We start from the raw sequence: 17,227 nt of genomic DNA on the forward strand, positions 1-17,227 counted from the left end.
GTCCGGACAGTAATGTCCACTCCACCACTTAACCACGTTGCAATTTAGAATGAGACAGGTTATCAATACATCTTTTAATTGTTTTTTGAACTAACTATTTTTGACGGGACAAGTCATTTTTTAATAATAGTTATATTAAAACTAGTAATCACGTTTGGTTCACTTTCGGATTTTGACATCAATTTACAACATTCGGAAAGCAGAGAGTGTTGAAAATGGATGTAAAAATCCGGAAGCACTCCACACGTGAGTACTAGCTTCATTATAGTGAGTTCCACGTTATAATGGCAGTGGAGAAAGATAGCAGAACAACGTTGCAGATATAGACGGTAGCTGATACAGGTATATTGATGTAGTGTTAACTGTTTATTTTCGTTTAAAATAATTAATCATATTTTATTAAGCAAGAAGTTATATTTTTTGATAATTTCATAATGAATTTTAATGATTTATTATTAATTCTACATTGTTAAAAGACGATCTGGCAACAGACCAAAGCGAGAAAGAGATAGTGCTATCCGCTTTGTTGAATGATGGACAAGGATAGCAATACCATTACATCTTAATACGGACTTTCTATGTGCTTAGTCATGCAGCATTCATTATTCCGAAAACATAATCTTCTCAATCAATTGGTAGTAATATCTATCAGTAAAGTGTTAAATTAAAAAAAATAGATAGGTTGAATCAGTATTTCAAAGATGAATTCAATGTTTTCATAGTTGTTGATTGTCAATAGATGGTCCAGGAAATATGCGATGTACGATGAATCACAAAGAATTTCATATTCTTTCCATCTTCCATTTTAGGATGACTATAAGCTAAGCTAAATTTAAAAAAACTGTAAATTATTCTGTCATTTTCCAGTAATTAATGATTGCAATATGAACAACTCTCTTTCATGAAGTGGATATTTTTTTTCCAACATTAACCAGTTTCTCAATTATAGGGGAGTGATAATTATTTGCATAGGTCTTCTAATGAACCTACAGCTGGTACCAATCAACTACACTTCAACTCCAAACTACCTTTTAAATTCCAGTACACAATTTATCACAAGGAGACGTGTTTATCACAGCTGGTAACTTTGAATGCTAAATCATATTATCACAATATGATCTTGAATCATGATCATCTTTCCGTTCCATCTTCGGTAGCCGCTCGGCCGACAATGTCGGAAACATAGGTCTGTAAAATGGATTAATGAGTTATTATTATTGGGCCCCATATTGAATTTTTTCCAGAAATCATCTCCAATATTCACACAACATATTCCCAAAGTTTCATGCCGTTATGTCAAGTAGTTTTCAAGTCTTTAGGGAACAAACAAACATAAAAACACACAAACAGACATCCATTTCTATATATATAGATTATACTTACCAATTAAATTTCCAGATATGGGTATCACAAAATCATTTGCATTTCTTGTACGGTTTCCAAAAATCACATCTCTTTACAATGATGTACAAAACAATGGATTAAAACTTGTTAATTCTCTTTTTCCAGTCAACAGTCTACTCGTGAATTTCTTTGGTTTCAAGAAAATTCATGTGACACTATTTGAAGAGAATCCACAAAGGCCTTTGAGACTGCTTGATCCGAGTAGCTTGAGAGTTGGTTTTGGATTGCATGCACTGGAGACGTTGGTTAGCAACACGTTTGGTATTGCTGGCAAATTATGCATGGAACTTCTTGCAGATGGATATAAGGTCACTTCAAGGCCAAGAACAATCAACCATGAGTACCAGAAGAGTATAGATACATTGGGCAATGGATGGTTTTCACCGCGTCAAGAGTAACTTTTCAACTTAGCTTTGGGACGCCGAGAAAAATTGTAATCAAATAAAATAAAACTATTATCGGATATTGAAGAATGAGTATTGTATGATAATGTATCAGAAATAGATGATGAGATATATTCCTTTAATATGTGAATATTATAGTTATTATTTAACGAAAATCCTAAATAAATGCTGTAAATCACCCCGAAGACTTCTGCTACTGCAGACATTGACAACAGGGTTAACAGCTAGATGGAATTTCGATGAGAACTACTATCCAAAAATTAGTTGCCAGCCCGGGAATCGAACCCGGTACCTCCCAATTGGGGTTCGACTAATTGCCGGGCTGGCAACTAATTTTTGGATAGTAGTTCTCATCGAATTCCCATCTAGCTGTTAACCCTGTTGTCAATGTCTGCAGTAGCAGAAGTCTTCGGGTGATTTGCAGCATTTATTTAGGATTTTCGTTAAATAATAACTATATATTAATTAGCATTTGAATAAATGCATTCCCTATTTGATTCCATATGTGAATATTACCTATTTTAGTAATAATAATGTGAAATATTTCTTCTATGTTTGGTTTCGAAGCATCTAAATTCAAAAATCAATTTTGTGAAAATTTTGTAAAGTGAACAACTACAAAACTTGACCTATTTCGGACTATATGTAACCTTATCTAAATTTGGGAGAGGAATAAAACAAGATTACCTAATTTTTTTCTTCCTATCATTTTGATGATGTTCTTATTGTATAAATCGATCAATCAATCAATGTATCAGAACTGGATGATCAGATGATCAGACTAAGGTATTTCTCATGCTTATCATTTCCCAATAAATTTTCGATTTTTTCTTGTAGCTTCAACGTTAGAGTCTCTGATGTGTATGATTTTTTTTACATTGTTAAAACATTAACAGTGTTTTTCTTTGGAAACACTTATTAGTACGTGTTCATTCTTTCTTCTGTGGTAATAGTAATGAGATTAAGGAATTTCAGAGGAACACAATTACGGAAACAGAGTTTATTTGGAAATATAAGGTGATAGTGATAAGCTACAGATCATTATCGGAGACTAACATTGTATACAAAATAATGTAATTTAATCTTAGCACCATATTTATTTGCATTATTTCAGTTTATGTTATAGTTTATATTATATATTATAGTATTATATTATATTATATTCAGTTATGTTAGTTTATATTATCTCATTTGTGTATGCTAAGCGAATTCCTGGTTCTATTTTTAATTATGAGATAATAATTACGCTCCAGTTTGCACACAAAGTTAATTCTTTAGCAAACAGTATTGTATTCATTGACTGTACACTACGCATTTTTGTTGAATTTAATATTAATTACTGTTATTCTGTAATGTACTTGTCATTGAATAAAGATTTATTATTTATTTATTTCCTTTGTGCTATCACATCAATTGTTTTCCATTGCAGTCCCTTTCAAATTCTAGCAAAATTTTTCTATATGGTGTGATTGAATAAAGATTATTCATTTATTTATTACTAGCCGTCAGGCTCGCTTCGCTCGTCATATCCGTCTAGCAAGGGGGCTCCGCCCCCTGGACCCCCGACTGGATCGTCCGAGAATGAGATCAGCAGGCTCGCTTCGCTCGCCTGCATTTTTCATTTGAGTATTTTTATCATATGTTAGGACGATCCAGTCGGGGGTCCAGACTAAACGTCTGGCTAAACGGATATGGCGAGCGAAGCGAGCCTGACGGCTAGTAATATAATATTCCCAGGAATAGCTCTGATCAAAGTAGCAGTGCCCAATCAATTTTTCCGCGATAAATGCATTCCAATCTTCAACTTGGTGCTAACCTAACAAAGTCAACTCAACTTAATGCCAACCTGACAAAATTATTAATTTAGTTGCCAGTTAACAACTTTTTCGAAGAGGTACTCTATATAGATTATAGTTCTATAGTAACATATGATAAGGAAATCTCAATTATAATTAAGAGATTGGGAGAAGAAGAATATACATGCTAAAAGACGAACTTTAAACCCTTAAAAATAACCCTTAGAGTTAAAATATTGCCAAAATATTTTTCAAAAAAAAAAAACGCTGGAAAAACGCTAATTTTGGGAGTATCATTAATGTTACTGCAAATTCCTTTCAACACACCATTATTACACCCTAGCTGAGCTTCTGTACTAAATTTGAACATTTCTGTTCATTTGTTCTCGATAAAGCTTAGAAAACGCTAAAAAACGATGGAAAAACGCAGATTTTGGGCGTATCTTTGGAAATTTTTTTCAAATCCGTTCTTAGTGCGCCTCTAAAGGGCCAACTGAACATACCTACCAAATTTGAACGTTTTTAGTCCGCTAGATTTTTAGTTCTGCGAGTGAGTGAGTGAGTGAGTGAGTGAGTCAGACAGTCAGTCAGTCAGTGAGTGCCATTCCGCTTTTATATATATAGATTAATTTCTTCCCTTCGTTCTATCACATCAATTGTTTTCCATTGCAGTCCCCTTCAAATTCTATCAAAAGTTTTCTATGGCTGTTAAAGTACATATTATGTAGCAATCGTTAAATGAGAATGCTTCAAACTATTAATAGTGGGGTACACGTTATAATGGCAGTGGAGAAAGATGGGAGTACAGCGTTGCCGAGACTCCAATAACCCCAAAAGTGCGTCCGCACAGTTCTTTGGTGCCGGTCTGGCAAAATTATGGAATGTGGATATGGAACAGAAAGTGCGACTTTGTGCTGTGCGTGTGTGTGCGTATAATCTTGGACATGCTGGGAACGGTGCATGTGTGCGTACATTGTTGGACATGTGTGTAGTTCTGCACACATAGCTGGATATGTGCTCGAATCGGAAATTTGATACGTGCTCCGTAAATCAGGGAGAGAGACTGTCGGTGAGAGAGAGACACAGAGAGAGGGAGAATATGTTGGGAGAAGAAGAAACTGAGAAAGATAGAGTTCAATCAGTGCAGACTTCTGGAGAAGTATGAACAAGGATGGAAATAGGGAAGGAATTGAAAAAGTGGTGAACGAATGGACAGAGAATAGAGAATATGATTGTGGAAGAGAAAAAGTCGGTGAGAGAGAAAGAGAGAATATTATTGAGAGAAGAAGGAACTGAGAAAGATGGAGTTCAATCAGTGCAGACTTCTGGAGGGCTATAAACAAGGAAAGGAATTGAAAAAGAGGTGGGAAACGAATGAACAGAGAATAGAGAATATGATTGTGGAGGAGAAAGAGTCGGTGAAGGAGAAAGAGAGAAAATTATTGGGAGAAGAAGAAACTGAGAAAGATAGAGTTCGATCAGAGCAGAGTTCTGAAGATATATGAATGAACAAGGGTAGAAATAGAGAAGGAATTGAAAAAGTGGGAAACGAGTGAACAGAGTATAGAGAATATGATTGTAGAAGAGAAAAAGTCGATGAGAGAGAAAGAGAGAATATTATTGGGAGAAGAAGAAACTGAGAAAGATGGAGTTCAATCAGTGCAAACTTCTGGAGAAGTATGAACAAGGATGGAAATTGGGAAGGAATTGAAAAAGTGGGAAACGAGTGAACAGAGAATAGAGAACATGATTGTGGAAGAGAAAAAGTCGATGAGAGAGAAAGAGAGAATATTATTGATAGAAGAAGAAGCTGAGAAAGATGGAGTTCAATCAGTGCAGACTTCTGGAGGACTATGAACAAGGGAAGGAATTGAAAAAGTGGTGTGAAACGAATGAACAGAGAATAGAGAATATGATTGTGGAGGAGAAAGAGTCGGTGAAGGAGAAAGATAGAATATTATTGATAGAAGAAGAAACTGAGAAAGATAGAGTTCGAGAAGAGCAGAGTTCTGAAGATATATGAATGAACAGGGTAGAAATGGGAAAGGAATTGAAAAAGTGGTGGAATATGTTGGATGAATGGACAGAGAATAGAGAATATGATTGTGGAGGAGAAAGAGTCAATGAGAGAGAAAGAGAAGATATTATTAATAGAAGAAGAAACTGAGAAAGATAGAGTTCAATCAGTGCAGAGTTATGGAGATGTATGAACAAGGGTGGAAATAGGGAAGGAATTTAAAAAGTGGTGAACGAATGGACAGAGAATAGAGAGTATGATTGTTGATGAGGCAGATTCAGTGGGAGAGAAAGAGAGAATATTATTGGGAGAAGAAGGAACTGAGAAAGATGGAGTTCAATCAGTGCAGACTTCTGGAGGAGTATGAACAAGGGAAGGAATTGAAAAAGTGGTGGACGAATGAACAGAGAATAGAGAATATGATTGTGGAGGAGAAAGAGTCAGTGGGAGAGAAAGAGAGAATATTATTGGGAGAAGAAGGAACTGAGGGAGATAGAGTTCAATTAGAGCAGAGTTCTGAAGATATATGAATGAACAAGGGTAGAAATGGGGAAGGAATTGAAAAAGTGGTGGAATATGTTGAATGAATGGACAGAGAATAGATAATATATTGTGTAGGAGAAAGAGTCAGTGGGAGAGAAAGAGAGAATATTATGGGAGAAGAAGAAACTGGGAAAGATAGAGTTCAATCAGAGCTGAGTTCTGGAGATGTATGAACAAGGGTGGAAATAGGGAAGGAATTGGAAAAATGGTGGACGAATAGACAGAGAATTGAGTATAAATATCGGTGAGAGAAAAAGAGAGAATATTATCGGGAGAAGAAGAAACTGAGAAAGATAGAGCTCAATCAGTGCAGAGCTCTGAAGTTGTATTAACAAGGGTGGAGATAGGGAAGGAATTGAAAAAGTGGTGAACGAATGGACAGAGAATAGAGAATATGATTGTGGAGGAGAAAAAGTCGGTGAGAGAGGAAGAGAAAATATTATTGGGAGAAGAAGAAACTGAGAAAGATAGAGCTCAATCAGAGCAGAGTTCTGGAGATGTATGAACAAGGGTGGAAATAGGGAAGGAATTGAAAAAGTGGTGGAATATGTTGGATGAATGGACAGAGAATGGAGAATATGATTGTGGAGGAGAAAGAGTCAGTGGGAGAGAAAGAGAAAATATTATTGGGAGAAGAAGAAACTGAGAAAGACAGAGTTCAATCAGTGCAGACTTCTGGAGGACTATGAACAAGGAAGGAATTAAAAAGTGGTGGCAAAGGAATGGACAGAGAATAGAGAATATGATTGTGGAGGAGAAAGAGTCAGTGAGAGAGGAAGAGAAAATATTATTGGGAGAAGAAGAAACTGAGAAAGACAGAGTTCAATTAGAGAAGAGTTTTGAAGATGTATGAACAAGGGTGGAAATAGTGAAGGAATTGAAAAAGTGGTGGAATATGTTGAATGAATGGACAGAGAATGGAGAATATGATTGTGGAGGAGAAAGAGTCAGTGGGAGAGAAAGAGAGAATATTATTGGGAGAAGAAGGAACTGAGAAAGACAGAGTTCAATCAGTGCAGACTTCTGGAGGACTATGAACAAGGGAAGGAATTGAAAAAGTGGTGGCAAAGGAATGGACAGAGAATAGAGAATATGATTGTGGAGGAGAAAGAGTCGGTGAGAGAGGAAGAGAAAATATTATTGGGAGAAGAAGAAACTGAGAAAGACAGAGTTCAATTAGAGAAGAGTTTTGAAGATGTATGAACAAGGGTGGAAATAGTGAAGGAATTGAAAAAGTGGTGGAATATGTTGAATGAATGGACAGAGAATGGAGAATATGATTGTGGAGGAGAAAGAGTCAATGGGGGAGAAAGATAGAATATTATTGGGAGAAGAAGGAACTGAGAAGGATAGAGCTCAATCAGAGCATAGTTCTGGAGAAGTATGAACAAGGGTGGAAATAGGGAAGGAATGTGAAAAATGGTGGAATATGTTGACTGAATGGACAGAGAATAGAGAATATGATTGTGTAGGAGAAAGAGTCAGTGGGAGAGAAAGAGAGAATATTATGGGAGAAGAAGAAACTGGGAAAGATTGAACTCAATCAGTGCAGAGTTCTAGAGATGTATGAACAAGGTGGAAATAGGGAAGGAATTGGAAAAATGGTGGACGAATAGACAGAGAATTGAGTATAAATATCGGTGAGAGAAAAAGAGAGAATATTATCGGGAGAAGAAGAAACTGAGAAAGATAGAGCTCAATCAGTGCAGAGCTCTGAAGTTGTATTAACAAGGGTGGAGATAGGAAGGAATTGAAAAAGTGGTGAACGAATGGACAGAGAATAGAGAATATGATTGTGGAGGAGAAAAAGTCGGTGAGAGAGGAAGAGAAAATATTATTGGGAGAAGAAGAAACTGAGAAAGATAGAGCTCAATCAGAGCAGAGTTCTGGAGATGTATTAACAAGGGTGGAAATAGAGAAGGAATTGAAAAAGTGGTGGAATATGTTGAATGAATGGACAGAGAATGGAGAATATGATTGTGGAGGAGAAAGAGTCAGTGGGAGAGAAAGAGAGAATATTATTGGGAGAAGAAGGAACTGAGAAAGACAGAGTTCAATCAGTGCAGACTTCTGGAGGACTATGAACAAGGGAAGGAATTAAAAAGTGGTGGCAAAGGAATGGACAGAGAATAGAGAATATGATTGTGGAGGAGAAAGAGTCAGTGAGAGAGGAAGAGAAAATATTATTGGGAGAAGAAGAAACTGAGAAAGACAGAGTTCAATTAGAGAAGAGTTTTGAAGATGTATGAACAAGGGTGGAAATAGTGAAGGAATTGAAAAAGTGGTGGATATGTTGAATGAATGGACAGAGAATGGAGAATATGATTGTGGAGGAGAAAGAGTCAGTGGGAGAGAAGAGAGAATATTATTGGGAGAAGAAGAAACTGAGAAAGACAGAGTTCAATCAGTGCAGACTTCTGGAGGAGTATGAACAAGGGAAGGAATTAAAAAGTGGTGGCAAAGGAATGGACAGAGAATAGAGAATATGATTGTGGAGGAGAAAGAGTCGGTGAGAGAGGAAGAGAAAATATTATTGGGAGAAGAAGAAACTGAGAAAGACAGAGTTCAATTAGAGAAGAGTTTTGAAGATGTATGAACAAGGGTGGAAATAGTGAAGGAATTGAAAAAGTGGTGGAATATGTTGAATGAATGGACAGAGAATGGAGAATATGATTGTGGAGGAGAAAGAGTCAATGGGGGAGAAAGATAGAATATTATTGGGAGAAGAAGGAACTGAGAAGGATAGAGCTCAATCAGAGCATAGTTCTGGAGAAGTATGAACAAGGGTGGAAATAGGGAAGGAATGTGAAAAATGGTGGAATATGTTGACTGAATGGACAGAGAATAGAGAATATGATTGTGTAGGAGAAAGAGTCAGTGGGAGAGAAAGAGAGAATATTATTGGGAGAAGAAGAAACTGGGAAAGATTGAACTCAATCAGTGCAGAGTTCTAGAGATGTATGAACAAGGGTGGAAATAGGGAAGGAATTGGAAAAATGGTGGTCGAATAGACAGAGAATTGAGAATAAATATCGGTGAGAGAAAAAGAGAGAATATTATCGGGAGAAGAAGAAACTGAGAAAGATTGAACTCAATCAGTGCAGAGTTCTAGAGATGTATGAACAAGGGTGGAAATAGGGAAGGAATTGGAAAAATGGTGGAATATGTTGAATGAATGGATAGAGAATAGAGAATATGATTGTGGAGGAGAAAGAGTCGGTGAAGGAGAAAGAGAGAATATCATTGATAGAAGAAGAAACTGAGAAAGATAGAGTTCGATCAGTGCAGAGTTCTCGAGATGTATGAACAAGGGTGGAAATAGGGAAGGAATTGAAAAAGTGGTGGAATATGTTGGATGAATGGACAGAGAATAGAGAATATGATTGTGGCGGAGAAAGAGTCGGTGAAGGAGAAAGAGAGAATATCGGAAGAAGAAGAAACTGAGAAAGATAGAGCTCAATCAGTACAGAGTTCTGGAGAAGTATGAACAAGGATGGAAATAGGGAAGGAATTGAAAAAGAGGGAAACGAGTGAACAGAGAATAGAGAATATGATTGTGGAGGAGAAAAAGTCGGTGAAGGAGAAAGAGAGAATATTATTGATAGAAGAAGAAACTGAGAAAGATAGAGTTCAATCAGTGCAGAGTTCTAGAGATGTATGAACAAGGGTAGAAATAGGGAAGGAATTGAAAAAATGGTGGAATATGTTGGATGAATGGACAGAGAATAGAGAATATGATTGTGGAGGAGTAAGAGTCGGTGAAGGAAAAAGAGAAAATATTATTAATAGAAAAAGAAACTGAGAAAGACAGAGATCAATCAGTGCAGACTTCTGGAGGAGTATGAACAAGGGAAGGAATTGAAAAAGTGGTGGCAAAGGAATGGACAGTTAATAGAGAATATGATTGAGGAGGAGAAAAAGTCGGTGAGAGAGAAAGAGAGAATATTATCGGGAGAAGGAGAATCTGAGAAAGATAGAGCTCAATCAGTGCAGACTTCTGGAGGAGTATGAACAAGGGAAATAATTGAAAAAGTGGTGTTAAAGGAATGAACAGAGAATAGGGAATATGATTGTAGAAGAGAAAAAGTCGGTGAGAGAGAAAGAGAGAATATTATTGGGAGAAGAAGGAACTGAGAAAGATAGAGTCCAATCAGTGCAGACGTCTGGAGAAGTATGAACAAGGGAAGGAATTGAAAAAGAGGTGGACGAATGAACAGAGAATAGAGAATATGATTGTGGAGGATAAAGAGTCAGTGGGAGAGAAAGATAGAATATTATTGGGAGAAGAAGGAACTGAGAAAGATAGAGCTCAATCAGTGCAGACTTCTGGAGGAGTATGAACAAGGGAAATAATTGAAAAAGTGGTGGTAAAGGAATGAACAGAGAATAGGGAATATGATTGTAGAAGAGAAAAAGTCGGTGAGAGAGAAAGAGAGAATATTATGGGAGAAGAAGGAACTGAGAAATATAGAGTCCAATCAGTGCAGACTTCTGGAGGACTATGAACAAGGGAAGGAATTGAAAAAGAGGTGGACGAATGAACAGAGAATAGAGAATATGATTGTGGAAGAGAAATAGTCGGTGAGAGAGAAAGAGAGAATATTATTGGGAGAAGAAGGAACTGAGAAAGATGGAGTTCAATCAGTGCAGACTTCTGGAGGACTATGAACAAGGGAAGGAATTGAAAAAGAGGTGGACGAATGAACAGAGAATAGAGAATATGATTGTGTAGGAGAAAAAGTCGGTGAGAGAGAGAGTGAGAATATAATTGGGAGAAAAAGAAACTGAGAAAGATAGAGTCCAATCAGTGCAGATTCTGGAGAAGTATGAACAAGGGAAGGAATTGAAAAAGTGGGAAACGAATGGACAAAGAATAGAGAATATAATTGTGGAAGAGAAAAAGTCGATGAGAGAGAAAGAGAGAATATTATTGATAGAAGAAGAAACTGAGAAAGATAGAGTTCAATTAGAGCAGAGTTCTGAAGATATATGAATGAACAAGGGTAGAAATGGGGAAGGAATTGAAAAAGTGGTGGAATATGTTGGATGAATGGACAGAGAATAGAGAATATGATTGTGGAGGAGAAAGAGTCAGTGGGAGAGAAAGAGAGAATATTATTGGGAGAAGAAGGAACTGAGAAAGATAGAGCTCAATCAGTGCAGACTTCTGGAGGAGTATGAACAAGGGAAATAATTGAAAAAGTGGTGGTAAAGGAATGAACAGAGAATAGGGAATATGATTGTAGAAGAGAAAAAGTCGGTGAGAGAGAAAGAGAGAATATTATTGGGAGAAGAAGGAACTGAGAAATATAGAGTCCAATCAGTGCAGACGTCTGGAGAAGTATGAACAAGGGAAGGAATTGAAAAAGAGGTGGACGAATGAACAGAGAATAGAGAATATGATTGTGGAAGAGAAATAGTCGGTGAGAGAGAAAGAGAGAATATTATTGGGAGAAGAAGGAACTGAGAAAGATGGAGTTCAATCAGTGCAGACTTCTGGAGGACTATGAACAAGGGAAGGAATTGAAAAAGAGGTGGACGAATGAACAGAGAATAGAGAATATGATTGTGTAGGAGAAAAAGTCGGTGAGAGAGAGAGTGAGAATATAATTGGGAGAAAAAGAAACTGAGAAAGATAGAGTCCAATCAGTGCAGATTTCTGGAGAAGTATGAACAAGGGAAGGAATTGAAAAAGTGGGAAACGAATGGACAAAGAATAGAGAATATAATTGTGGAAGAGAAAAGTCGATGAGAGAGAAAGAGAGAATATTATTGATAGAAGAAGAAACTGAGAAAGATGGAGTTCAATTAGAGCAGAGTTCTGAAGATATATGAATGAACAAGGGTAGAAATGGGGAAGGAATTGAAAAAGTGGTGGAATATGTTGGATGAATGGACAGAGAATAGAGAATATGATTGTGGAGTAGAAAGAGGATAAATGGGAGAAACTCTCGAAATTGTGTGAAATATTGTATGACTGTGGAAAGCGTTCGTTCGTTCGTTTAAAGTTTGTGTGGTGACGGCATGGTTTGAATGCTAAATGACGTCACGTATGGGGAAGTATGGCGTTGCCAACGGAACACGCTGGCCTATCGAACGTTTATCCCAATGCATTCGTCCATTACTGAGTGCAACTCGCAAAGTTCAAAAGCCGATCAATTTCTTTGAACGACCAATTCCAAGGGAACCGACGTTGTGCTCTGAAATGGGCACCGAAATATTCTGATCATAACACGTTTATGAAATTTAGACATCAGTTTCTGGTATTCATTTCTGGGAATGCGTGATTCTTCAGGGTTAACCCATGTTTAATGGAGCATTGAGATCGGGGAGTACTCTAGATGTCTTTGAAATTGAAGGTTGAACCCTAATACATTTTCAAAGTAGGTTACTTTGGAAGCAGACTATTCCATAGTGAGGTCCACGTTATAATGGCAGTGGAGAAAGATACGAGGACAACGTTGCCGATCCTCTGTCATGTCGATGCCTTCTATAAACGGTAGCTGATACAGGTTTATGAGGTCCACGTTATAATGGCAGTGGAGAAAGATAGGCGAACAACGTTGCCGATCCTCTGTCATGTCGATGCCTTCTATAAACCGTAGCTGATATAGGTTTATTGATGTAATATTATCTGTTTATTCTCGTTTAAAACTAGTAGTTCTGTGAACAGTAGACCTCGCGCAGTTATAACGACGTCCCAAACCATAAGCACATCCACACTGATACACTAACTATTTATTTGAACAGTTCAAGCTTACACAAGATTAATTATCATATAACGCTTTCATCATCATCTTCACTTCAGGGATTAGGTTTATTAATGAACCTGTTCCGGTACCCATCTCTTTCTTGGTCTCCCTACATCTCTTTTTCCTGTAGGTCTCTAGTTTTGGACTACAACGGGAATTCTTCCAGGTGGCATTCTATCCAAATGACTGCACCAGTTGCGTCTATTTTGAATAATTCTTTCATGTAGAGGAGCAACCAATAAACCCTGTCTTATATCAGTGTTTCTTATTCTATCAACTCTAGTGCAGCCAAATACACTCCTTAGAAACCTCATTTCTGCAGCTTGAATTCAACTGTTCATTCTACGTTTGTGAATCCATTTCTCACTACCATATAGGGGAGTCGGAACTGCAATGGTTTATAGAACTTTATTCTGGTTTCTTGTCTTGATTTATTTTTGAGGTTTCTATGTATAATGCCACATATTTTCTGAAACTTTGAAATTTTATTGTATACATCAATAAACGCTTTCCGCATTAAAAATAATTTAGCGCGAGAAAGCAAGAAGACATCCTTTCTTTGCATCCTATTAAATAGTGCATACAAATTGCATCCGAAGAGGCATGCAATGAGGCATGCAATTCATAGTCTACACAGCTGCTAATATTTTACCAAGTTACATTGAGATATTGCATTGCATGCGTCAAGGCATGCAATTTATAGTCAACTCGACAGCTGATTTATGATGAATATTTTATTGTATAGTCTGATTTTCACTCTAATATTGACGTATGAAGGAGGCTCCTTTTTCCTTTTATATTATCCTTGAAATGCAAAATTTCCAAAAACCTTGTATATACGTCGACGTGCAATTTAAAAAAGAACATACCTGTCAAATTTCATGAAAATCTATTACCGCGTTTCGCTGTAAATGCGCAACATATAAACATTTAAACATTTAATCATTAAGAGAAATGCCAAACCGTCGACTTGAATCTTAGACCTCACTTTGCTCGGTCAATAATCTATATTTTATTAAGCAAGAAATTATATTTTTCCATAATGAATTTTCATAATTAAGATGAAATATTTTGTTAATTAATAATCAATTCAACATTGTTAAAAGACGATCTGGCAACAGAGCAAAGCGAGAAAGAGATAACCGTATCCGCTTTGTTGGATGATAGACAAGGATAGCAATACCATTGCTAATCTAACACTGCCATTATAACGTGAACCTCCCTATGAGTAGGTTACTTTGGAAGTCGACTATTCTAGTCCTTTTATAAACTATATTCATTCTGTATATATATTTATTCTCAAAATGGGACAAAACTTCTGACGTAATAAACATAACCTATTTTTGGATAATATCTATCCAAATTTGGGAAGGAACAGATATAGGGAATATATAAGGAAGATGGATTTTTGAGAAAGTTATTTAATTTAACAAAAATAACTCAACTAAAAGTTATTTCTGGTCATTTTTATTAAATTTAATAACTTTCTCGAAAATTGATATTTTCAGAAATTTTTTGTTTTACTAGATCAAAAATACCATGAAGAATCTATCCTTTGAATTCCATGGATTTATCTCTTACCGAATTTGAAATGTTCTGTCCCAAAAATGTAAACTTTGGGTGCTCATATCTCAAAAAGTAATGATCGGAAAAAAAATTCCCGAGAAAACTTTTTCATTTTGATAGCTTGATGATATACAAATCGAAAAACTTTGAAAAATAATCATCACCAGTAGAAAGTTTATTTTCAGCCTTTTGGACTGCCTGCCGTTCCTTTTCCAACCATCCATAGATGAGAATGATGCTATCCATCAATGTATAAATATATGTTAATAAGGAACAAATAGAATGAATCACAGTGAATTTATTGAATAAATAGATCCAAAACTTGATATTCATTGGAGTATGCCTGCAAAATTAACAATTTTCATATCACTGGATAAGGAAAGTTTCAAAGAGTCTCTTTCCATACCTCAAGATTGTTGAATGTGGCATCCGGCATTCGAACAATGAATAACAAAAAGCTGTGAGAAATACATGGAGAAAATATACTGTTAGATATATATTACAAGCATGATTTGACCATGATTAGGATTCATTTTGTAGAAAAGCATTGTCCTGGATCATTTTTGTAGCACCTAACAAAAAAACTCTATAGTGAGGTCGACGTTATAATGGCAGTGAAGAAAGATAGGAAAAAAACGTTGCCAAGTCTCTCAATTTTGCTACTGAGTGTACACAGCTGTTAAACAATTCATCCCATTAAATTTTATCTAATAATAATTATCATTAACTTGAATCAATTTATTGTCAAATTAATCAATAAAATATATTTTTTCATAATTTGATTCGAAAATTTGCTTTCATAACTGAGATCAGATTTTTATTTTTATATAAACCTGAAATGGCGGCTTATTTGAAAAGCTGTGATACAACAATCTGAATTCCAAAACAACAGAAATTAAGTTATTTGGTAGTTATTCTATTCCATTTTTTTTCCAAATAATAGAAAAATAGATATCCTATTTAAAATAAGTAATTTCAACTGACATTAGTCTTATTTCTGGGAAAATTGCAGGAGCTCCGTAATATTCTTGAGAAAAATGACAGTTACTAAAAAACCATGTTTTCCACGATTTTCTCAAAGACGGCTCTAATGATTTTTTTCAAATGCATACCCTGTATAGTTATTCATCAGCTCTATCAACTGGCATGAGTCTATGTTAGTCCCCTTGATTATTCTCGTTTGAGAATGAGGCTTGCAGTTCAATGAGCAAGGAAAGTTGTGTGAGTGTACCACACCAGATTTTTTCAGGCGTTACTGCACTGGCGGCCAACGAGCCGGCTGATTGGATTGGCGTCCAGGAATCAGCTGATAACCAGCCAATCGGAGAGCTTCCTGCCCTTCAGACTCGTTCGCCGTCAGTACAAAAACGCCTGAAAAAACCCTCCATGTGGATTGGCCCCAAGTTCTTTACCTCTTCATTACTATTATGGAACCACCACCAGTTACAGATTTTGAAAGTTTGAAACGTTTTTCCTCTATTAGTACACTCGTAGATTGTAGATTCGTACCTCAATAAATACGAATATTTGAATGGAGGTTTATCGTCCAAGATGAACGTGTATAGAGCTCAATTTCATCATGAATCAAAGGAAAATTATGAAAAGCCCTGGTGAGAGACAAAATCCTGTGGAAAACTGAAAAGTGTCTCAACACTGAGTCTGTAGAATAGAGACCTCCAGCTTGCCACCGCTAATTCTGCAACTACACAACAATTCCATTCCGATATTCTTCTCCCACCAATGCATACGTGTGCGCGCCTACCCAATATTAATGCAAAGTGGGGGGGTGAACTCCTATCCTATTAGGGGTGCCTGGTGGATTGTGCTCAAGCAACTGTGAATTGATAAGGGATGCTATTCTGCTGCAGCATCTCACCATATACTACTTGAAGCCGGGTCAGATCGTTTCTCTGTATATTTACTGTCTGCAATCTGAACCGGAAAGTGAATCCATTAAAAGGATTTATTCGCCCCCTGTCTGGTGGTGGGGGTTGGTAGGGAGGAGAAGTAGAGGGGGGAGTGTCCTAGGCCAACTATAGTGCCATCGCCTCCGGCTGATTTCCCTCAACTTACTTCTTGTCTCTGAAGTTTGAAGTTTGTTTCACCCTCTGTTCAACCACTATTCTCTCTATACTCCCCCACCCTCTACTTGAAAATATCATTGTCATCTTTGAATCATGTATTAAAATATTCCATATTAACCTATTTTGGACTATGTGTAACCTTATCTGAATTTGGGAGAGGAATAGCACAAGGTTACCTTATTTTCCTCTCCCTATGATTTCGATGATGTAGTTATTGTATGGATTAATAAAGAATAAAAGAGAATATCATCATTTTTTATCTCTTCTTTCTCCACTTTCTTCCTCACTCCTTGAAAAATATCTTTATCATCTTTAAATCATGTATTAAAATATTTCATATCATCATTTTTATCTCTTCTCCCTCCAGTCCCTTTCTCTCAACTTAGAAAATATTATCATCTTCAACCATGTATTAAAATATTTCAGATCCTCATTCCTCATACATCCTCTCTTCATTTCCTTCCTCTATGCTTGAAAAATATCTTCATCGTCTTGAATCATGTATTAAAATATTCAATATCATCATTTTCTATCTCTTCTCTCCAGTCACTTTCTCTCAACTTAGAAAATATCATTATCATCTTGAACAATGTATTAAAATGTTTCAAATACTCATTTTTCATCTATGTTTTCTTCATTCCCTTCCTATCTTCTTGAAAAA

At 36.3% G+C, this 17,227-nt stretch overlaps 1 protein-coding gene across 1 annotated transcript in view; it reads left to right on the plus strand.

The window, feature by feature from the left end:
• Positions 1–2,012, plus strand: part of LOC111054248 — a 9,597-nt gene extending 7,585 nt beyond the window's left edge. The window contains exon 5 of the mRNA XM_022341232.2: positions 1,510–2,012. Within this exon, the coding sequence (XP_022196924.2) occupies positions 1,510–1,802 (293 nt within the window). The 3' untranslated portion in view covers positions 1,803–2,012. The remainder of the gene's footprint in view (positions 1–1,509) is intronic.
• Positions 2,013–17,227: the final 15,215 nt, after the last annotated feature.

Source organism: Nilaparvata lugens, chromosome 2 (assembly GCF_014356525.2).
Source record: "Nilaparvata lugens isolate BPH chromosome 2, ASM1435652v1, whole genome shotgun sequence".
In the NCBI taxonomy this organism is placed as follows: Eukaryota; Metazoa; Arthropoda; class Insecta; order Hemiptera; family Delphacidae; genus Nilaparvata; species Nilaparvata lugens.